At 44.0% G+C, this 24,035-nt stretch overlaps 1 protein-coding gene across 2 annotated transcripts in view; it reads left to right on the forward strand.

The window, feature by feature from the left end:
* Positions 1-24,035, forward strand: part of CEP128 (centrosomal protein 128) — an 860,263-nt gene that overhangs the window by 90,815 nt on the left and 745,413 nt on the right. For both annotated transcript variants that reach the window (XM_085626613.1, XM_085626612.1), the window contains exon 3: positions 22,905-22,991. In XM_085626613.1, the coding sequence (XP_085482739.1) occupies positions 22,905-22,991 (87 nt within the window). The remainder of the gene's footprint in view (positions 1-22,904; positions 22,992-24,035) is intronic.

A 24,035-nucleotide genomic window follows, 5' to 3' on the forward strand; every position in this document is an offset into this window, starting at 1 on the left:
CGAACCATGTTGCTTCTTATACAATGCTACTTGACACGCCCCCAGATGGGCGGGGTCCATAACCAGATGGCATTGTGGTCTACATGGTCCTGAATTAAAATCCTGGATGGACGCACTTGTTACTGGGGAAAACACAGTCCGCGCCCTCAGATGGGCCCCCAACCAGCAGTGTCAGCGCTAATCCCAAGCCAATGTCCCACAAGGCGATTCGGCGTATATCCGTACGCGTGGCCCCCTCCGTTCTAGGGGTGGTGCAAACTCGGCGACCGGGCCGCCGCCAAATATTCAAGCTCTGTTTGCCCCCACGATTGAGTTGCACTCGGACACCGGCGAAAGGTGGCAAGCCTTTATTTTCAGTACGTGCTGACAACTGCCTGCTGCTTTTCAATCCAGTCTCTCCCGCAGCATGCCTGACGCGTTTCGGAAATTTGCTTCCTTCTTCTGAGGCTATGAAATGTTGCAGGTAAGATTTGTGCTCACCGAACCATGTTGCTTCTTATACAATGCTACTTGACACGCCCCCAGATGGGCGGGTTCCATAACCAGATGGCATTGTGGTCTACATGGTCCTGAATTAAAATCCTGGATGGACGCACTTGTTACTGGGGAAAACACAGTCCGCGCCCTCAGATGGGCCCCCAACCAGCAGTGTCAGCGCTAATCCCAAGCCAATGTCCCACAAGGCGATTCGGCGTATATCCGTACGCGTGGCCCCCTCCAATCTAGGGGTGGTGCAAACTCGGCGACCGGGCCGCCGCCAAATATTCAAGCTCTGTTTGCCCCCACGATTGAGTTGCACTCGGACACCGGCGACATTGGCTTGGGATTAGCGCTGACACTGCTGGTTGGGGGCCCATCTAAGGGCGCGGACTGTGTTTTCCCCAGTAACAAGTGCGTCCATCCAGGATTTTAATTCAGGACCATGTAGACCACAATGCCATCTGGTTATGGAACCCGCCCATCTGGGGGCGTGTCAAGTAGCATTGTATAAGAAGCAACATGGTTCGGTGAGCACAATCTTACCTGCAACATTTCATAGCCTCAGAAGAAGGAAGCAAATTTCCGAAACGCGTCAGGCATGCTGCGGGAGAGACTGGATTGAAAAGCAGCAGGCAGTTGTCAGCACGTACTGAAAATAAAGGCTTGCCACCTTTCGCCGGTGTCCGAGTGCAACTCAATCGTGGGGGCAAACAGAGCTTGAATATATATATATATATATATATATATATATATATATGTATATGTATATATATATATATATATTCCAAACGAATTTGTCATCCAATTCAGGACCACACAAATCAAGCCACACCACCGTCCTTTGTAACCACCTGTATTCCGGCAATCAGAGATAATATGCATGACGCGTTTCAACTCCAACGAGTCTTTTTCAAATGCAGCAAACATAGTGGTAGTCTCAAAGTTTCTTTATATATGTTAATGAAGAGAAGTGATGAGGGTCACATGACATTAACTCGTTTTTTGAATTTTTAAATAAACAGTGTTCTTGGTCGTGGTCATTTACTGACAAATGTCTCTTAGTGTCTTTGGAAAACAGTGCATAATCCAGACTTCAAAGTTTAGTGAATGAATCCTCAAGCAGTTTGTTTAATTTCTTTAGTAATTGGTTGCACTGACAGGCGTTCCATTTTGTTATAGGATCACATTACCCATAATACATCATAATTGTCATGCAAAACGTGTACCCTCAGCACTTAAATTGCATTTATTAATCATGTTATTAAGCCTTACTTGCTATTCGTCATTCTGCCTTTCAAGGATTAAATTCCATATGTAGCTGAGTTAGACTGCAAGCAAGCTTCGTTTATACCACTAGATGTAAAATTGTCCTCTTGGTTTCATAGTAAGTCTCTTTGCCTTTCACTCCTTCCTCAAAGGCACAGTGTGCAAGGGTCAAATACCCCCGCAAATCCTGGCTTTCACTTCACAAGTTTACAGTTCCATCGTGCGGGCCTGCATTCATTGCTGGCCCAGCTTCAAGGGTTTTGTTCACATTGTTCATTTCCAGCCGGCGGGCATCCTGTTACATTAATTCCAAACGAAAAGCAACGCTGCAGGACGCCTCAGCCTATCGGACCGGGGCTTGTTGGGGCGCGTTAATCCCCTCCATATTCCAAACGAATTTGTCATCCAATTCGGGACCACACAAATCAAGCCACACCACCGTCCTTTATAACCACCTTTATTCCGGCAATCAGAGATAATATGCATGACGCGGTCGCCAGTAGATAGTTATAGTTGGGACCGAGTTTCCATAGGAAATCTGAAAATTCTATTTTGAATAACTTTGGCGCCGGTTGACGAATCCTCGCGAAATTTTCAAAACTAATGGGGCGCTCCGCTCCTACCCTGAAAGTCTCGGGGTGATTCGTCAAGCGGGGGCTGAGAATAAAGGGGGGTCCCAAAACGCGTTTTCCCCATGCATTTTCCCATAGGACCTTTAGTCGAAGGTACAGCCCGAACGGCTGAACAGAATTACTTGAAATTTGGCAAAGAGGTAGTCCTCAGGTCAGGGATGTGCCTTTTGCATATATGGAGTCAATCTGTTCAGTAGTTCCTGAGAAAATTGCAGTTAAAAGTACATAAATATCTATAGGCGCGCACCTTAACGTGCGCAAGCGTAATTCTGATTGGTGGTTACATGTCAGTCAACGTTCGAATCGGTCGAAATCAGGAAGTGTCGGCCGCCATTTTGTGTGTTTTGTGTCTGACAGTGAAAAAGAAAGGTGGAGAACGTGAAAAGGGGGCAGGGTAGAGAGTTCCTGACCCCCTAGTCTTTGTCAGGGGGTCCCTGAAGGACCCCGAAGGGTGAAAAAACATTTTATTTTTTTTTCAAAAAATCGCGGGATATATATATATAAAAAATATAATAAAACATACATAACTTAGCATTTAAAAAACCTTACAAATTCACTTAAAAAACCATAGGTTTCACACACGTTATAGTTGGGAATTAGGATTTAAAAAACCTTGCAAATTCACTTAAAAAACCATAGGTTTCACACATGTTATAGTTAGCTGGACATTTCACTCGTAACCATTGAAATTCCCCCGTTATAGTTAGTTCAGATAACTATAACTCGCGCGACCGCCACTCTATCACAAGGATGATGTCATCAGTGATGTCATGAGTGATGTCACTGACCATGTCATGAGTGATGTAATATGTGACATCATCAGCAGTGGATTGCGTTCGCGCGAGTTATAGTTATCTGAACTAACTATAACGGGGGAATTTCAATGGTTTTTTACGAGTGAAATGTCCAGCTAACTATAACATGTGTGAAACCTATGGTTTTTTAAGTGAATATATATATATATATATATATATATATATATATATATATATATATTATCTACTGGCGGTCGCCAGTAGATGATTATAGTTAGGACCGTGTTTCCATAGGAAATACGCAACATTCTATTTGGAATAACTTTGGCGCCGATTGACGAATCCTCGCAAAATTTTCAAAATAGGTGGGGCGCTCCGCTCCGGTTGTACCCTGAAAGTCTCGGGGGGATTCGTCAAGGGGGGCTGAGAAAAAAGGGGGGTCTCAAAACGCGTTTTTCCCATGCAATTTTCCATAGGGACCTTTAGTCCAAGGTACAACCCAAACGGCTGAACAGAATTACTGGAAATTTGGCAGAGAGGTAGTCCTCAGGTCAGGGATGTGCCTTTTGCAGGTCTGGTGTACATCTGTTCATTAGTTCCTGAGAAAATTGCAGTTAAAAGTACATACATATCTATAGGCGCGCACCGTGCGCGTACGGTAAAGCATACCGTACGCTGCCGTGCGCGAGCTTAATTCTGATTGGTTGTTACATGTCAGTCAACGTTCGAATCGGTCGAAATCAGGAAGTGTCGGCCGCCATTTTGTTTGTTTTCAGTGCGAGAGTGGAAAAGGAAGGTGGCAAACGTGAAAAGGGGGCAGGGTGGACAGTTCCTGACCCCCTAGCCTTGGTCAGGGGGTCACAGGAGGCCCCTGAAGGGCCCCAATTCTTAAAAAAAAAAAATTCAAAAAATCGCGGAGTGCGCGCTCCGTGCGCGCATGGCACGAACTGCGTTACGTGGGTGCGCGAAGCGTACCGCGCGCGCACCATGCGCGCATGGTGAAAAACCTTATAAAAAAAAAATATTAATAAATACATAACTTAGCATTTAAAAAACCGTACAAATTCACTGAAAAAAACATAGGTTTCACACACGTTATAGTTAGGAATTAGCATTTAAAAAACCTTGCAAATTCACTTAAAAAACCATAGGTTTCACACATGTTATAGTTAGCTGGACATTGCACTCGTAAAAAAACAATGAAATTCCCCCGTTATAGTTAGTAAAGGGAACTATAACTCACGCGACCGCAATCCAGTGCTGATGACGTCAGATATTACATCACTGATGACATATGTGTCTTTCTGTAAAATAAATATTTATTAAATATGTATATCTAAAGGTTAAAGGAAGGAAAAATGGGTAAATAAGTGTCTAAATACAGTGATGTAATATCTGACGTCATCAGCACTGGATTGCGGTCGCGTGAGTTATAGTTCCCTTTACTAACTATAACGGGGGAATTTCATTGGTTTTTTACGAGTGCAATGTCCAGCTAACTAGAACATGTGTGAAACCTATGTTTTTTTTAAGTGAATATATATATATATATATATATATATATATATATATATATATATATATATATATATATGGAAAAACAAAGCGCCCTGCAGCTTTGAGAGGGCACACAAAGATGTCCCGCCCATCCGGACTGTTGGCCTCTCAGTAGTTCGCCAACTTTCTTCCCAAGAGTTAACTGCCATGCCCGACGCGTTTCGAGGCCAATACGCCTCTTCCTCATGGGCTCTTTTCATGAAAAACAAAGACAGCTCACCTCTGCATTCAAACATCTTTTAATTGGATTTGTTGAATTAAACCGCCCTGAGTGGGTGTGGCTTGTGCTCACTGGCATGATGGTTGTCGTAGTCCATGGAGGTGAGTGACATTATATTACCTTGAGTAGGTTCCTTGTTTTCATCTTCATTAAAAGTTCCAATATCATATCCTTTAGTAGGAAGGGAAAACATATATATATATTCATATTAAAAACTCTAATATTGAACAAATAATATAATGTTGAATAAGCACACTATTAACTATCTATCTATCTATATATATATATTCACTGAAAAAACCATAGGTTTCACACATGTTATAGTTAGCGGAAATTTTACTGATAAAAAACCAATGAAATTCCCCCGTTATAGTTAGTGCAGGCAACTATAACTCACGCGACCGCAATCCTCTGCTGATGCTAATACTGTATTTAGACACTTATTTGCCCATGTCTTCTTCCATACATTTTTAGCTATACATATATTACAAATATTTTTTTTTCATAAAGACACATATGTCATCAGCAGAAGATTGCGGTCGCGTGAGTTATAGTTGCCTGCACTAACTATAACGGGGGAATTTCATTGGTTTTTTATCAGTAAAATTTCCGCTAACTATAACATGTGTGAAACCTATGGTTTTTTCAGTGAATTTGCAAGGTTTTTTAAATGCTAATTCCTAACTATAACGTGTGTGAAACCTATGGTTTTTTCAGTGAATTTGTACGGTTTTTTAAATGCTAAGTTACTTTACGCCATTCGTGGCGTGCGCGCCCACTTAACGCAGTTCGTTCCGTGCGCGCACATTGAGCACGCGGTGCGCTTCGCGCACCGCGCGCCCACTTTACGCAGTTAGTGCCGTGCACGCACGGTGGGCACGCGGTGCGCTACGCGCACCGCGTGCCCACGTTACGCTAGATGGGCCATGTACGCACGATGCGCTTCGCGCACCGTGCGCACATGGAGGACATATGATGCACTTCGTTTTGAAACGTAATATTTTAATTTTTCATAAATATTATAAGCCATGCACTAATGGTGCCCTTCGGGCACCATTTGCACACGGGGTGGAGAGAGTGTGGATAATTATTTTTTTTTATTAGTTTGTTTTTTAATGTTTTAGTTTATCTCATAACTTATAACTAAACACTTAAATGCGATTTTTTTTTTTAATTTGTTTAATAAAGTTTTTTTCCGGGTGCGCGCACTCGGCGATATTTTTTAACAAAATATAAATCTTTTTTTTTGCCCTACAAGGTCCTACTTTGACCCCCTTACAATGCCCACTGGGTCTATTTCTACCCACTCTGCCCCCTTTTCAAGTTCTCCCCCTTTGTTTATCACCCCCTCTTTATGCGATAGACAAAATGGCGGCCGCCGCTTCCTGATTTCCACCGATTCGAATGTTTACTAAGATCTAACAACCAATCAGAATTGCGCTCGCGCACGGCGAGGTGCGCGCACCCAGCGCGCACGGAGCGCGCTTAGATATATATATATTGATTTAAAGGCTATTTTCTCATAATCTACTGAACAGATTTACACCAAACCTACAAAAGGCACTTCCTTGACCTGGGGACTACCTCTCTGCCAAATTTCTAGTAATTCTGTTCAGCCGTTCGGGCTGTAGCCCTGTCTAAAGGTCCTATGGAAAAATGCATGGGAAAAACGCGTTTTGGGACCCCCCTTTTATCTCAGCCCCCGCTTGACGAATCCCCCCGAGACTTTCAGGGAAGGAGCGGAGCGTAGCGCCCCACCTATTTTGAGAAATTCGCGAGGATTCGTCGACCGGCGCCAAAGTTATTCCAAATAGAATGTTGCGGATTTCCTATGGAAAAGGGGTCCTAACTATAACCACCTACTGGCGACCGCCAGTAGGTAATATAAATATATATATATATATATATTATCTACTGGCAGTCGCCAGTAGATAGTTATAGTTAGGACCGAGTTCCCATAGGAAATCTGAAAATTCTATTTTTAATAACTTTGGCGCCAGTTGACGTATCTTCGTGAAATTTTCAAAACAAATGGGGCGCTCCGCTCAGCTCCTACCCTGAAAGTCTCGGGGTGATTCGTCAAGCGGGGGCTAAGAAAAAAGGGGGGTCCCAAAACGCATTTTCCCCATGTATTTTCCCATAGGACCTTTAGTCGAAGGTACAGCCCGAACGGCTGAACAGAATTACTTGAAATTTGGCAAAGAGGTAGTCCTCAGGTCAGGAATGTGCCTTTTGCATATATGGTGTCAATCTGTTCAGTAGTTCCTGAGAAAATTACAGTTCAAAGTACATAAATATCTATATGCGCGCACCGTGCGCGCACAGTGCGCGCACCAAATGTGCGCCAGCGTAATTCTGATTGGTGGTTAGATGTCAGTCAACATTCGAATCGGTCGAAAACAGGAAGTGTCGGACGCCATTTTGTTTGTGACAGTGAAAAAGAAAGGTGGAGAACGTGAAAAGGGGGCAGGGTAGAGAGTTCCTGACCCCCTAGCCTTTGTCAGGGGGTCCCTGAAGGACCCCGAAGGGTGAAAAAAACATTTTATTTTTTTTCAAAAAATCGCGGGGTGTGCGCACGATGCGCCGTGCGTGCACGGTGAAAAACCCTTAAAAAAACAAAAAACATTTTAAACTGTTTATAAGTTTATCGAAGATATCTATGCTGTTCAACTTTATCCTAATTAAAAAAAAAAGAGCTGAGCCATTCCATATTACAGGATACACTCAATCTATAACTATATACATAGGTAGTTTATTTTAAAATAAATATATAAAAAATACATACATAAATAGGTTTCACACACGTTATAGTTAAAAATTAGCATTTAAAAAACCTTGCAAATTCACTGAAAAAACCATAGGTTTCACACATGTTATAATTAGCTGGACATTTCACTCGTAAAAAACCATTGAAATTCCCCCGTCATAGTTAGTTCAGCTAACTATAACTCGCGCGACCGCAATCCACTGCTGATGACGTCACATATTACATCACTCATGACATGGTCAGTGACATCACTCATGACATCACTGATGACATCTCAAATGACATCACTGATGACATCATCCAGTGAATATGTGTCTTTCTGAAAAATAAATATTTTTTATATATGTATATCTAAGGGTTAATGGAAGAATAAATGGGTAAATAAGTGTCTAAATGGATGTTTTTTTGTGTAAAATTAATTGTATAACTGACTTATTAACAGTATCTTAGTGAATACAGTGATGTAATATGTGACGTCATCAGCAGTGGATTGCGGTTGCGCGAGTTATAGTTAGCTGAACTAACTAACTATAACGGGGGAATTTCAATGGTTTTTTACGAGTGAAATGTCCAGCTAACTATAACATGTGTGAAACCTATGGTTTTTTCAGTGAATATATATATATTTAGCATTAGCCACCACTTTTGCAACAAAATCGAAAACCTACCATTCTGATGGATACATGTTCCTGCACTGTACTCACATTATGAATTATCCTTCCAGGATTCGACTGATCTGCGAAAGCTTTTCCTTTCCAATATCTGTCCAGTGCTACAGGTGGTAGGCACCATGTGGCCTCAGCTACATCTCCGCCTACTGTTGTGAAATCACTGTGTATGTTGGGCATGATCTGCCATGCTGGCACCCTTTCCTGCTTTTCCACGGCCATCGATTCAGGACCACAGCTCTCAATATCTCACCAGTGACTTTCCACAGCATTTCAACAGTGACAAGAACAGATGTCTACTCTGGAAGACTCTGGATTTAAGCAGGGCTGGGCGGAACATGCAATTTCACTCTATAGAATTCTGTTAAGTTCCATAAAAACTCAGTGAGAACGGGAAGAAAATTAGCACGTTGTGTTGCAATTTAGCACCTGTAACGTGAGCAGTGTGGAAAAGTCCATGCGAACAGCACCATGTATTATGCAGGAGCATGCAGCCATTCAAGTTGATTTTGCTGCTGTTCGTGTAGAAAATCTACTTAAGTGGCAGCAAATCTACTCGACAGGCATCTTTCTGAGAGCGACCGCCCATGTTAGAAATCACTCTAGGGGATGCCAAATCCCTCTTGCATTTCTGAAGCCTTGCGGGGAAAAGAAATTCCACCAGCGATCTGTGGAATTTGGCTAGAGCTCCGCACTACAAGAGTAACACAGATTTACCAAATTCTACCAATTACACAGGCGGAATGTAACATTCCACCCACCCCTAGATTTAAGCATGTCACAGCGGCTGCAAGAAAATGTCCTTTAACGATCCACATGACATCTGCATGTTGTGTCTGCGCTCTGAAACACAATGCCGTGACATGTGGTTTCTCTGCCTCTATCCGCCCAAAGGCTATCAGGAGCAAGAGTCAACGTTGTGTTGGTCCAGGGTCGCAGAGATACACCAAAGGGATCTCTCTCAATTACAAGTAAGTCTTCTCTCAGGGAACTTTTGCCTAAGAGATCTTCGAATACAAATTACAAAAATCTACATAAAAGAAGTCCTCTTCTTCCTCGAGAAATATTTCCCGCTTCCAGGATCATTTGGAGTCTACACTATTCCCTGATTTTAGACTTTCTTGTTGCAAACAAGATCCAGACATTGAAAAAGGTCAGACTAGAGTTCCTGAGTCCATCAACTGACCTTGTGCAGGTCGCCTTCCTTCCTTCTGGTTAAGATGGACCTTTTCAGGAGACCTACAAAGCTCTCTAGGCCACCGCCCGCCTTAGAGGTAATACATTCTTATGGGCTGGATGACTCTGGCAGCTCTGACCCTGACGTCTCCCCTCCAAAGGCTCCGAGCCTACTGCTGAAAAAGAAATCAAAGTCTGTCAATGTGCCATCTCCTTTCGCATAGGGCCCTCTTTTGATGCTAATGCAGGAATGCTGATGGATCGGATACAGTGACTCTCGAATCTTTTGATGTTGGAGGAAGTTATTTGCGTGGTGATTGGAAAAGTGATGACTAACTTCAGTGATGTCCCTTTGGCAGAGCACCTTCCTGTGGTTAAGAGATTCACTAGGATGGAGCAGTCATTTGGCCTCTGACTTGGAGGTCCTCCAGATGCTTGATGAGGACTTTGATTAGAAGTTTTGAAAATGAGGATGCACTCCTTCCCTTTAAACGTTTAAAGGGAAGGAGTGCATCCTCATTTTCAAAACTTCTAATCAGAATTCCACGCCCAAAAGGAGGTTTTGCACCCCAACAGTGAAGAATCATTTGTATTTAAACTATGGAGAGAACACAGTAAGATAACTTTCATCACCACGGATTCAGCGTATTTTAAGAGCATCAATCATTTACTGGACATTATATTTGGACAGTGGACACTGATTCTAAGGACATGTAAAAACGTCCTTCATTATGGTTCTTATTTATTTTTCAATAGTTTTGTTTTGCACGCATCACTTTACACAAGCATGTTTCAGGATTAATACAATTAATTAGTTTGAGAACAATGATTGCACGGCAACACAAAGCACTGTAGATTTGTAGTAATGTCACGAAACAGTGAAGGATCACATAGGCACTTTCTTGGTTGGGGGTTAGTGAAAATGGATAGGGATATCAGCGGGGCAGGGCAAATGCATTGTGGGAACAAGAGTTTTTGAGGTAGAGGTTTGTTAGCAATGTCGTGAGTGGTGGGGTGTGAGATAGAGGTTTGATTGGTATTTCGTGAATGGTGGGAGTGTAGCATAGGGGATTAAGTCACGTGGGTAGTTAATTAACACGTCTGGGAGGTATTTAAGTTAAAACGATTAAAGAGTATTCTGACTCTTTCAGCGTTAGCACGAGCACGGATGAGGACAAAGCAGCTTGAGGAGAGATGTTAAAGTAAGTGAGATTAGAGAAGAGGGATGACACATAGGAGCGAGGGTTATAACATGGATACAGCGAGGCAATGGAGAGGAATGTATAACAGTTTGAGAAGGAATGGAGAGGAATGTATAACAGTTTGAGAAGGAATGGGTCTGAACAAGCGCGCAGGGTAGGGCGAGCACGAAGATTGGGATTTATCAGGTAACAATGCGTAAATAAGCAAGGGTGAGGTAGAGCAATAAGGGGAATGTGAGAGTGTTCCACACAAAGTATTATTTTATGCACAGTATTTTATTTTTGAACTTGACAGGTTACGGGTGTTATTTTTCGTAAGAGTCAAAACTGTCTATTTCTTATGTTTCAGAATCCCCCGACGAAGAGCACTACGTGCTCGAAATGCATTGGGTCATTATAAAGTGTGCTTTTGTAATATGGAGGTCAATCTGCACGTACTGTTGCATGAAGCCTGGATTGGCATACAACAAGTATAGGAAAAGTTAATAAAAGATACAGATTGAACTTATCTGTCTCCGTTGTGGTGAAGAACAGGATGAAATAACTTGCAGTAAAGGATGATAAATGTTAAGGTTGACTACGAGTACTATGGAATACCAGGATGAATTTTCACACCGGAGGGAGTTGTTCCCGTCTCTAGCAGTGCATCAGCAATATGAGCACAAATGTTTGGCTCTGTCTGGTTTACTTGATGAGGACTTTGGGCATTTGATTGTTTAAGGAGGGGTGCTGGGAGTGCTGCAGCAACCTTACAATCATGCTGGAGTCCAGAAGGTGAAAGAAATATTAAGATTCTTCGACATTTTGTATTCATCTTGTCACATTTGCTGTACCTTCGAAGACAGTGGTCAAATGCCAGGCTATGGCTTCTGACAAATTACAGCTTATGCTTTCAACATGGAGATTGGTATCAGTAAAACTGCATGTCAGTGCACAGGTTGTGGCCATTTCAATGTAAAATGTTCTCTCTCTAGGTGATGGTTCACTACCACACCATACTTTCTAATATTTGTACTGGAGTGTACTCCAAAATGCACCACCGGCTACATACCACACCATTACCACTCAACTGCTAAATGAGTATGGCTCATTTTCTATTCTTGTTCTATGTGTGACTTGAATGTTGCACAATCTCTATGACTTTATTGATGTATCATTAAGGGCAGCACCTTCACTCTGAAAATTGTTCCAGCTCCACTGTATGGCCAAACAGAGTCTGATAAGTTAGAGGCTCTCTTTCCCATTATAATACTGATGCTGGCATATAAGTGAAATTGCAAAATACGAGTCACATAGAAACTTAACCATCAGGATACATCCCCTTAGCTCTTCGGTCCTGCCACAAAGGAAGTGTCCTCATTTAGGAATGTGGTTCAAAAGCAATTGAAACATTGGAATTTACATTGCTCACTGAAGAGGCAAAGTCTAGCCTTCTGACTGAGATTTTGCAAACCTCTTTCTGACAGGTGGAGGCCTTGCTTCATTCAAGGCTGCTTTGTTGGACCCTGTCATGACTGCATCGGAGAAACCATATTCAGTCCCAGCAGTCCATAGACAGATTCCCATACACTATTACTCTCACTCCTCACCAGAAAATCTGGTTGTCTAAACTCTCTCCTTGAAGAAAAACCCAAATGGCTTTCCCAATGGCCTTCTGATAGTTGATGAAACCTGACTGTATGGGCTGAAAGTTATTTGATTCTGGCAGCCTGGCCTTCCATACTGCTAAATCCGCCTGTCTCCTCAGCAGGTCCCACACGCCCCTCCTTCTGGGGAAAATAAAGAAAATAAAGCACAGCGCTCACAAGGCGCTAGAAGCATGAGTCCTTCATCAAAAAGCATAAGTCCAAGCAAAATGTTCTTCTAGGTCCAGGAGGCACAGCTGGGCCCAGGGAGGCCAGCACACAGGGCCCTCCAGCAGGGAGGTAAGCCCCCATGGCGGTTCCTCCTGGGCCCCAGCAGCAGCAAGCCCCCTGCAAATCAGGAACAGCACACCAGCACAGAACCAAAAACATGGGGTCACAGCCCCTACATTTATACCACGTCCCTCCTTTGTCTGCAGTGTAGGGTTTGGGGGAACCAGATGCAACTGGTTCAGGGGGGAATTGGAGCACTTTGTTTTCCAAGCTCCTCTTCCCCTTTGTCAGGTGGGGGCTAGGTGATCAGACTCACCACAGGGAGCGGAGCCAGCATTGTACAGGCTGGGCACAGTCCTATTCAGCGTCAGGTGATTACTCCTCCCACTACTCCCACTGCAGATGTCCCATTCATCCTAGCGCTGACTCACCCTACCCCTCCTGGAGCCACACACATCTCTCAGCCCCTGTCACTCAAAAGCCAGACATGCAATTCACATCAGGCAGGCAGACGCATAGCACACAGAACTTCCAACTTCTAGAAGTGGCATTTCTAAAATAATCATAATAAATCTGCGCACACCATCACGCAGCATTTATTCTTACAATTTCATACGTACTAAACTCGACCACGCTGCTCCTCTCATTCCAGGAATTATCACTGACACACTGATCAGGGAATCCCCAATGCATTCCTATGGGAGGGCAGGCCAACCTTACCAAATGTAACACAGAGAGCGCACGCACTTTACACTGGACAGCAGTGCTAAAGTGCCCAGAGGTCTAAAACCACCAACACCAGGTCACAGAAAAGGCTAGGATAAGGCAAAAAGTTTAGGGATGAACCTGCTAAAAGGGCCAAGTCCAACAGCGGATGAGTTCCCTTTAGTGGCACCGGAGGTGACAGTGGCTTTATCATCAAAGGAACCTCTCAACGCTGGTACCATTCTTCCAATTATTCATCAAGTTCTACTCTGGTAGGTGGATGCCTCCAATGTTTTGGTGGTTTGTCCTTTCTGCCCTCTGCAGGCTCAGGCTACAGTTTTCATGAATCCTACTTCACGAATCCTACCTCGCTGGGCTGGAATGCCCATCTGGCAAGATGATGGTACAAGGTCTTTTGTCCCCATTGAGCTATGGATGAGCCACCTGGCAATGAAGGCATTTTTCCCTTCCATCTCATGGAGCAACATTTAGATTTTTTCAGATAACACTACCACTGTTTATCAAATCAACCAAAGAAGCTGTGTATGATCATGGGCTCTGTGTTGGAAGGTGGCAGTGGGTGAATATTTGTGCTGGAGTGTACTCCAAAATGCACCACCGGCTACATACCACACCATTACCACTCAACTGCTAAATGAGTATGGCTCATTTTCTATTCTTGTTCTATGTGTGACTTGAATGTTGCACAATCTCTATGACTTTATTGATGTATCATTAAGGGCAGCACCTTCACTCTGAAAATCGTTCCAGCTCCACTGTATGGCCAAACAGAGTCTGATAAGTTAGAGGCTCTCTTTCCCATTATAATACTGATGCTGGCATATAAGTGAAATTGCAAAATACGAGTCACATAGAAACTTAACCATCAGGATACATCCCCTTAGCTCTTCGGTCCTGCCACAAAGGAAGTGTCCTCATTTAGGAATGTGGTTCAAAAGCAATTGAAACATTGGAATTTACATTGCTCACTGAAGAGGCAAAGTCTAGCCTTCTGACTGAGATTTTGCAAACCTCTTTCTGACAGGTGGAGGCCTTGCTTCATTCAAGGCTGCTTTGTTGGACCCTGTCATGACTGCATCGGAGAAACCATATTCAGTCCCAGCAGTCCATAGACAGATTCCCATACACTATTACTCTCACTCCTCACCAGAAAATCTGGTTGTCTAAACTCTCTCCTTGAAGAAAAACCCAAATGGCTTTCCCAATGGCCTTCTGATAGTTGATGAAACCTGACTGTATGGGCTGAAAGTTATTTGATTCTGGCAGCCTGGCCTTCCATACTGCTAAATCCGCCTGTCTCCTCAGCAGGTCTGTTCATGCTTGTGGGAAGAGGCATACGTACACCAGTCAGTTTGCCACCCCACATGTAAAAGTCATGTACAGATCAGGTCAGTAGTGGACTGAATGCATTAAGTCTGATCTTGATGTGTTTTTCAGACTCTTTGGACACCGTTGTCTGGTCCATAGACATTGTTGTTGTGCTGCGTTTACATGGTCGGATGCATGGTGCTTGATTCATGGAGATGTCCAAGCCATTCTTCTGGGCATGTCCTATGATGGCGAGCGACTGTTTGTTGAGAAAACTGAATCATACCTGGAACGCTTAAAAACCAGTAGAGCTATGTCTCTTAAGATGGGCCTACCCTCCACAGTGCAACCATTTCACCATCAATATAGAAAGCTTCATGGCTAATCAAGGGCAATGAAGCCCTGGCACACGCAACTTTCTCAGCCAGTCCAGACACCCCAGCAGCTATACCCTTCCTTTTGGAGAAAGAGTGGATTTAGGGGCCAGTATTACCTGCAACAGCAGACCAAATATCTACCATCTTTCTTGTGCTCTGCACAACTTCTTCACTGCCCCCCTTACCCCTGATCTTTTTTTTTTTAACCCTTTATTTTCATTTTAGAAACAATAACCGGCATGGAGAATGCATTATTAAACCAATAAATACAGCATGTTAATAGTGCACTATGTAGATTTTGCCCTGGAGAGTCAGAAATGAACGTAGTCACATTACGAGGTCACACAACTGATGAGCCCATGTATAAAGCAGTCGGAATATAGCACAACATTACAATTACATCACACTGGTAGCTAATTATAGTCCACATTATTATCCATCCTTTTCCTTACCTCACAGTTGGCAAGGAACCATACGTTTCTGAGTTTGCAGAGCATGTGGTGAGGTCATATAGCCATCCTGTACATCTGAGGCGCCGTTCAACTCTTCCAGTGCATTCTGCCCCGCTTACACAATAGCAGTGCTATAGCAGCAAATTCCTTTCAGTGTTTGGGGAATCCTTTTCCATAACCCAATAGTGCTACTACTGGGGAATCTATGTAGATTCAATGCAGTGATATGCTGGCGTTCTTTACGTTTCTGCCAGTAGTCATCTATTGTGGGGCAGTACCATGACCTGTGGAGCAAGTCAGCCTCCGAAGTCCCGCATTTCAAGCATTTAGAGTCCGAGAACATCCTGTAGTGTAGCATGGTAAAAGGAGATTAATAATACCTGTGCATATATTTCAGTTGTATAAGCCTACATTTAGCATAGGGTAACACATATATGATTTGTCGACAGCAGAAAAGTCATTGTGTATCTGCAGTTCCATGCCCCAAATCACTTTCCCGCCTGGCCTTCAAATTCAAATTGGTCGTATTTACGGTGCATATGACAACATTGTACGAATGAGTGATAAGCCTATGACTGGGATAAGTGAGCATCGTTGATAATGGTTCCCATTTCAGGGGTTCCTTTGGTAGCAAGTGCTAAAGTTCTTTTTGTGAGTTGCGAAGTAGCTCATAGGTTAAGATGTGCATGGGGTTGATTAAAGCGCCTCTCAAGTAGTCTGCATTGGTCAAAAATTAGATTAGCCAATCATGAAAAGATCTCCAAGGCACATTAGGCCTCTGTTGGGTAGCTGCTTAATCACCCCTGTATCCTCTGTCACGGTCAGTCTAAGATTCTGGGCAGGAGGAAGGTGTGGTGAATGTGGTTGTCTGATACCTGTGAGAATTGCGAGCCTTGTCCATGCCCAGCCTGTGCATTTAACCGTGTATATTCCTATGGAGGGCCGACATGGTTTCAGAAGTATAGCGGAGTGGAGTGGAACCAGACGGACCAGGCCTTGTCCATCTTTTTGATGTCACATGCTACTTGGCGGATGTTAGAAATGGGATCTCTGGTGGGCTAAGGCTTGCGCCAAAGCCAGGCAGAGACCACCACTCTAGTCAGGGCAAGGGAGTTACACGCCAAAGGTAACCCCTGCTCACCCCCTTGGTAGCTTGGCACGAGCAGTCAGGCTTATTCCGGAGGCAATGTGTAAAGCGTTTGCACAACACACACACAGCAAAAACACACTAGGCACACCACAAAAGGAACTCCACCCAAGGTTATATCAAAAATAGCCTTTGTATTATCATAAACACATAGAATAGTAATCACTCAATATGCACTGTGCCAGCTGGCACTAAGCAATATTTACAGAGGATTATATACACATGACAGGGCCACTTGGATCACGGTCAGAACCATCACAAAGTGAACGTAGTAAATGTAGAACGTATAATAAGCGTAGAACACAACCAGTAATTACTGGCAACCACTGTACTCAGCATCATCCTTCAACATAAACCATATTATGCACAGTATCACATCAGGCGCAAAATACATTATGCGCCACCCTCATAAGCCTAAACACATTACACCATAACCTCCTAATCATAAATCACATTAGGCATAAATCGGGGTGCATAAATCACAGTACATGAATCACATTTCCTGCGTACCACATAAATCAAATTAGGGCCTGGTGCCCTATCAAACTAACAGTCCCCCTGGCCAACTGGCCTTCTCAGAGGTCTCAAATGCGCTATGTCCCAATTTCAGGGCGGTTGCCAATGCAGCAGAATCCACGTGTGCAATTGCGCTAGGGCGGAGGAGTGCATCTCACTTCTATCTCACTAAAAATGCCCCCAAAGAAATGTTGGCCTAAACGTTGCAGCTGACGCTAATTGCCATGCAGCTGTGATGCAACCCATGTGCCCGGGCACCCACTGTGCCCTCTGAACAAATATGCCAAAACGTTGCAGCTGCCTGCGCTTGTGCGGCGCAGCTGTGCGTAAATCAAAGGGGCCCTGGCATGATTGTGCCCTCGGGGCCTCCACTGGGGACTCACTAAAGGAAACTGCCCCCATCGTTGCAGCTGCCCTTTGCCAGGCAGGGCAGCTGTAGAGAAGACAACGGCACGGTGCTCGGGAGCCCTATTCTGGGGCTCTATCAATCAAACTTGCCCCCCAAGTCCCCCTTCGGGAAATCTCCATATCCAAAATGCCCCAACACTGAATGTGGCACTGGCCTCGATCGGCCCAAACACGGGAGAGGCCCTCACTCACCGGGGCTGCTGGGCAGGACTCCTCCGGTCTCCTCTCTGGACTCGGGACCGGCACTCAGATCTTCTCTCTCGCTGGGGAGGCTGCGTCTGCTCTCTTCGCCTGGTCCCCCTTCCTGGGACAGGGCGTCAACCTGGAGCTGGCGAGGCTCCAGGCGGGTCTCCTCGCGGCGTCTCCGGCGGGCGGGACTTCCTCTCCCTGCTCGCCGGACGCGTCCTATGCCCCGCCCATAGTCGGGCAAGGCAGCCTAGCTTCTGGTTTTGGTGCTCTCTGGCCACGGCCGTGATTCTCATCAGGATGCAGGGTGGGCACCCGCAATTAAAATACAAGCATAAGCGGGGTGGGCACCAGCAATGTGAACATCAAAATAAGCAGGGTGGGCACCCGCGAAAATAAAGGAAAACATGGGGTGGGCACCCGCCATTTAAGCATCACGGGGGAATCCCTACGATGGGGATTCCCTTTCAAAGGGCTGCAGTTCAGCGCTGCGCAGCCCACACGCCCCTCCTTCTGGGGAAAATAAAGAAAATAAAGCACAGCGCTCACAAGGCGCTAGAAGCATGAGTCCTTCATCAAAAAGCATAAGTCCAAGCAAAATGTTCTTCTAGGTCCAGGAGGCACAGCTGGGCCCAGGGAGGCGAGCACACAGGGCCCTCCAGCAGGGAGGTAAGCCCCCATGGCGGGTTCCTCCTGGGCCCCAGCAAGCCCCCTGCAAATCAGGAACAGCACACCAGCACAGAACCAAAAACATGGGGTCACAGCCCCTACACGTCCCTCCTTTGTCTGCAGTGTAGGGTTTGGGAGAACCAGATGCAACTGGTTCAGGGGGGAATTGGAGCACTTTGTTTTCCAAGCTCCTCTTCTCCTTTGTCAGGTGGGGGCTAGGTGATCAGACTCACCACAGGGAGCGGAGCCAGCATTGTACAGGCTGGGCACAGTCCTATTCAGGGCAGGTGATTACTCCTCCCACTACTCCCACTGCAGATGTCCCATTCATCCTAGCGCTGACTCACCCTGCCCCTCCTGGAGCCACACACATCTCTCAGCCCCTGTCACTCAAAAGCCAGACATGCAATTCACTTCAGGCAGGCAGACGCATAGCACACAGAACTTCCAACTTCTAGAAGTGGCATTTCTAAAATAATCATAATAAATCTGCGCACACCATCACGCAGCATTTATTCTTACAATTTCATACGTACTAAACTCGACCACGCTGCTCCTCTCATTCCAGGAATTATCACTGACACACTGATCAGGGAATCCCCAATGCATTCCTATGGGAGGGCAGGCCAACCTTACCAAATGTAACACAGAGAGCGCACGCACTTTACACTGGACAGCAGTGCTAAAGTGCCCAGAGGTCTAAAACCACCAACACCAGGTCACAGAAAAGGCTAGAATAAGGCAAAAAGTTTAGGGATGAACCTGCCAAAAGGGCCAAGTCCAACAGCGGATGAGTTCCCTTTAGTGGCACCGGAGGTGACAGTGGCTTTATCATCAAAGGAACCTCTCAACGCTGGTACCATTCTTCCAATTATTCATCAAGTTCTACTCTGGTAGGTGGATGCCTCCAATGTTTTGGTGGTTTGTCCTTTCTGCCCTCTGCAGGCTCAGGCTACAGTGTTCATGAATCCTACTTCACGAATCCTACCTCGCTGGGCTGGAATGCCCATCTGGCAAGATGATGGTACAAGGTCTTTTGTCCCCATTGAGCTATGGATGAGCCACCTGGCAATGAAGGCATTTTTCCCTTCCATCTCACGGAGCAACATTTAGATTTTTTCAGATAACACTACCACTGTTTATCAAATCAACCAAAGAAGCTGTGTATGATCATGGGATCTGTGTTGGAAGGTGATTTAACCTGTGGCAGTGGGTGAAGTAATGGGGAATTTTCACAGTAGTGACTCATCTCTCAGACTTCCTCGTTGTGACCGTTGATGCTTTGTCTTCTCAGTGGAGGACCACAAGTGGGAACTGAACTCTGAAGTGATGCAGGTGATCCTCTCCAGATTGAGATCTTCAATTGTGAATCTCTTCATCACAGCCTGTAGCAACAAGTGTCTTTGTTTTTGTTCTCTACACTTCACACTTATAGGTTCACTGGGGGATGCCTTCAGTTTCAACTGGTCTCAGGACCTGCTGTACATATTCCCACTGATTATTCTTCAGCTGAAGTCCTGTGGAAGGGTCGTACACAATTCATCCTGATTGTCCTAGTTTGGGAAAGGTAGATTTGGTATGCCGATGTGTTGTATTCATTCACACCTTCCTCTCCTGCACAGGGTGGTCCTACATTTACAGCAGACCAGTCCGCTCAACTACCCCAAGTCTCAAATTCTGTAGCTGCATACATGAAGAGTGAGCACTGCCCGTTGGAGTATTTTTGTCTTTTTGATGAATTTCCATATGCCCTTTTGATGGCTAGGCAACTAACTGCTAAATCTACTTTTCCATATGTCCTGTGATTTGTGTCCCTTGCACTGCAGGGTCTGGTATTGGATGGAGTTAAGGCCTATTTAGCTGCCCTGTCTGCTTCATGTGTCTTTCACATCAACTTTCCGTGTTTAAATTGCCATTTGTGGTGTGTTTCTAAAAGGATTGCTCGGCTTGTTTCATCCCACTATGTTTTTTATTCCTTAGTGGGATTTGAATCTTGTCTTGTCACAGTTGCTCAGTTCAGCTACTTACTTTGAAGACAGCATTGCTGATGGTACTAACTACAGTGCATAGGGTCTGAGAACTGCAGGCCCTCTCACTTTGTCGACTTTCCTCAGTTTTGTAACTGGGTATTTTGGTCCTTTGCTCCTATCCATCCTTCATACCTAAGGTGGAATCTGCTTTTTATTTGGGCTAGTCTGACACCCTTCCATTTTTTCCCTCCTGGTGGCAGAATGTAACTCTGCAATGAAAGGTTTCCATTCTTCCAATTAAATGAGAACCAGATAGTCGCGTGTGGGTTTGTAACATACCATCCGTACACCTATCAGGCTTGTGAGAATCATCTGCTAATATAGCTTCAAGCTAAGTGCAAAATTCAGTCATGTTTTTCATACCTAATTTTAATGCTCTTATTTTTAAATCGCTCTTTTTTATTGTTGAATTTGATCAGTTCTTTAGCTCGTTACTTCTGTCCTGCGTTTCTCATATGGCCCATTGTTGTTACTCCTATGTTAGCCTAATCATGAATGTTGTAGGCCGCTTTGGTTTTGCACACATTACTAAATAATCATACCTGCCTTTGTGCCACGTTGGATTTTCACGAAATCAGCACATGTTTTTGTATTTTATTATTTTCCTGGGATTTAGTTGTGAACAGCCTAGGCTAGGTCAAACAACATTGCCCCTTATTATTCTCTATGGTTAGACACTAGCACTTAGACATAAGAAAGAAATGCAGGTGCTGTTTTTGAATACACATATCTTGTCATATAACTGAGGGAAGGGGTTCGGGAAAAAACACACACAGAGCGAAGGTCCTGAGACAAGAGTGCAGCGTCAGCTGAGATTTAGAACATTCACCTATGTATGCTAAGGTACGGGATCCGCCGCTAGACCCAGAAATCTATACTATATAACCAATTGGCTCCAGTAGTGTGGCGCAATTATTGCTTCTTAGAGCACAATAATTCAATTAAACATTGTAAACTTCCTTCACGTTTCTTTCTTAACTTATTGTGGACAAGTACGAGTGAGAGAGCGAAAGGGTGTGTCCTGTTACCAAGATCCCTGAGAGGGTCGAGAGTGTTGTGTTCTGGGGTGCCAAATCACTTGTCTCTCTGGAAAGGTTAGGAGGGCAAGTGAGGCACTGTAGCTAGTCGGACTCAGCTCATAGATACTGAGGTGGTACAGTGACTCAGTCCATACATGCTGATGTTCTGTGGTACCAAGCATAGTTCTGTTCCTGAGCAGAATTCCTGCAAAACCTCACACGGTCTTACTATGCCAAATCTACAGTGAAAAGAAACGCAAAATATATATTTTCTGTTACACACTGTTTGTCTGAAATGATAAATAAGGAAACAATATATTTATGAAGACTTATCTCAAACCAGCACAAGGACAAAGTAGTGCACACATCCCACGCTACCGTTTCTAGCCACATGTCTCTAGCGTACAGAAAGTATATCTTTCCACCTTAGTTTCTTTCCATGTCTTACTTTAAAAACGTCTTCTTTAGCTGGTCCTTTTGAGTCGTAGTTCATAAATCGACATTTAACTGTGGTGACCAGTGATGAACACTGCTAATGCCCCTGTAATGTATGTTTGAATAAAGGGGCAAAAAGTGAACGCAAAATACGCAGGGGCTTCATTGCCCCATAAGAGATGTTCCCATGTGCAGAGTTGTCATTCACACTTTAATTCCACATTGATGTCTAGAACTGGATGTTTAGGTACTAGAGGAGTGCCAGGAGCCTGGAATACAAGACGGGCGAAAACCTGCAAACTAGTCAGGTTGAGCGAATGCCCAGAACTAGTGACCTGCAGTCACTCTAGCGATCTAATCACTGGTGCAGATTGTGCTTAAAAACCCGCAACCTTACAGGTTTTCATGGCACCTGTAGAGCGGTTTGAAGAAGGGAAATCGAAATTAATTTCAATAATTTGCCTATATTTGTGAATGCCATACAGTAACCAAAGACGCTATAACATGATATACATAGTGGTGCGAAGAAGTATCGGAAAGTCATACATTAGACTAAAGCCAGGAGTAAGTCCCACATTGAAAGATACCACTGATTCCGGCCCAGTGTATTTTTCTCATGCGTTTTTTAACTGCAGTGTGAGAGAAAATCAATGCATTAGGTTACTTTGAATTCACTGTTGCAGCATCATTAGAACCTTTTTTGTAGTCCTAGTGCATCAAACTCTCAAAGTACCCCGATGCATCTTTAGTAAGAGATTATTAAGCATGTTACACGTTCAAGCCAGATAGCATCAGTGAGTATGTTTTAATAATTGAGTGTCAGTAGAAAGTTTTATTAGCCCCATTCTGGTCCTAGTCTCCCTAAAAGTAGTGATGTTTCACTCACTGTCCAAACGGGGCGTAACCTCTGGATTGGTTTGAGTTTGAGGTTTGTCAGATTTGAAAAGCAAACAATTGTAGGGTATGTTGTGTTGTGCTGTACTTTTATTTGGGCCTATTTCCACTCCTTCCACTAAATGTTTGTTTTTATTTTCCTGCTCCACCTTCTAAAGGACACTAATCGAAACTTGAGGCATGTGGACCAAATGTTGGGCCAGTACAGAGAGCACAATAGTGAACAGACAGAAGCCATGGCCACAGTAAGTATCTCTCAAGGTTGGCCCCTGTTATATACCCTACACCAGAGAGGGGGTTATGCAGTGGGAGGGTGATGTTGGGAACTATTTTGGGGATGAATTGTAGGGTATCTTTGTGACCTCTGGGAGCCAGAAATGAAGAATTTAATGAAAACATCAGGTTTCACTATGTAGAATATAACTGTGTGTTAACTAATCCTGCATGATATAAAAAAGTTCACTGGAAGGTTTAAAGCCTTTCAAATGGATGAAGATCTTTCTTGGCTCAGTCCCTGTGTCTTACGGACGATTCACAAAAGGAGTTTTGAAGTACATAAAATAGTGCTACTTTATATACTACAAAATGCAATTCGCAAACTTATGGCCAGAGATGTCCACCTTTACCTCGCCTCTCTTTTCTGCGTGGACCATGTTGGTATGCGTTTCTGTAGTGATGTGGAACACATTGGGAAAATGGGGAATAATTAACATTTCTGGGTTTAAGGGAAAGTAAGCGCTGATTTAGGGAGTGGCCTTCTAAAACAAAACACTGACCCACAAAAGAATAAGACAATTGTAATCCATAAAATACTCTCCTAATTTTACTATAAGCCTAATTGTGTAGTAACAGGCTTAAATGTACTCCAGTCCAGCCTTGGAGTAAGTCAAACACCACACATGGCCAACCACAGTTACTGCAAGACATTCCCATTGAAAACAGTGAAGGCAGGGAATTAAACTAGCACCCTATAGGAATTAATGTTAAATTAATTAAATACTTAAATAAATAAAAAAATAATGATTTAAAATAATTTTTTAAATAAGCAGGGTACCGGGTTCCAGTCTCTGAAACAACGCTCAACATCCTGTGATTCTGGGCAAATCACTTAATCTCCCCGAGCCTAACAAAAATGAATGTGTCCATCTGTAACAAAACTGGTGCTCATGTAAAGCGCTCTGAGACCCAATGTCTTGGGTCTAGTTCGCGCTATACAAAACTCTTATAAAAAAAAACATTATTTTAAATTAATTTAAAACATAACCGGATTAAGTTCATTACAAATTAAA

This window comes from Triturus cristatus, chromosome 9 (genome assembly GCF_964204655.1).
Source record: "Triturus cristatus chromosome 9, aTriCri1.1, whole genome shotgun sequence".
NCBI classification, from domain to species: Eukaryota; Metazoa; Chordata; class Amphibia; order Caudata; family Salamandridae; genus Triturus; species Triturus cristatus.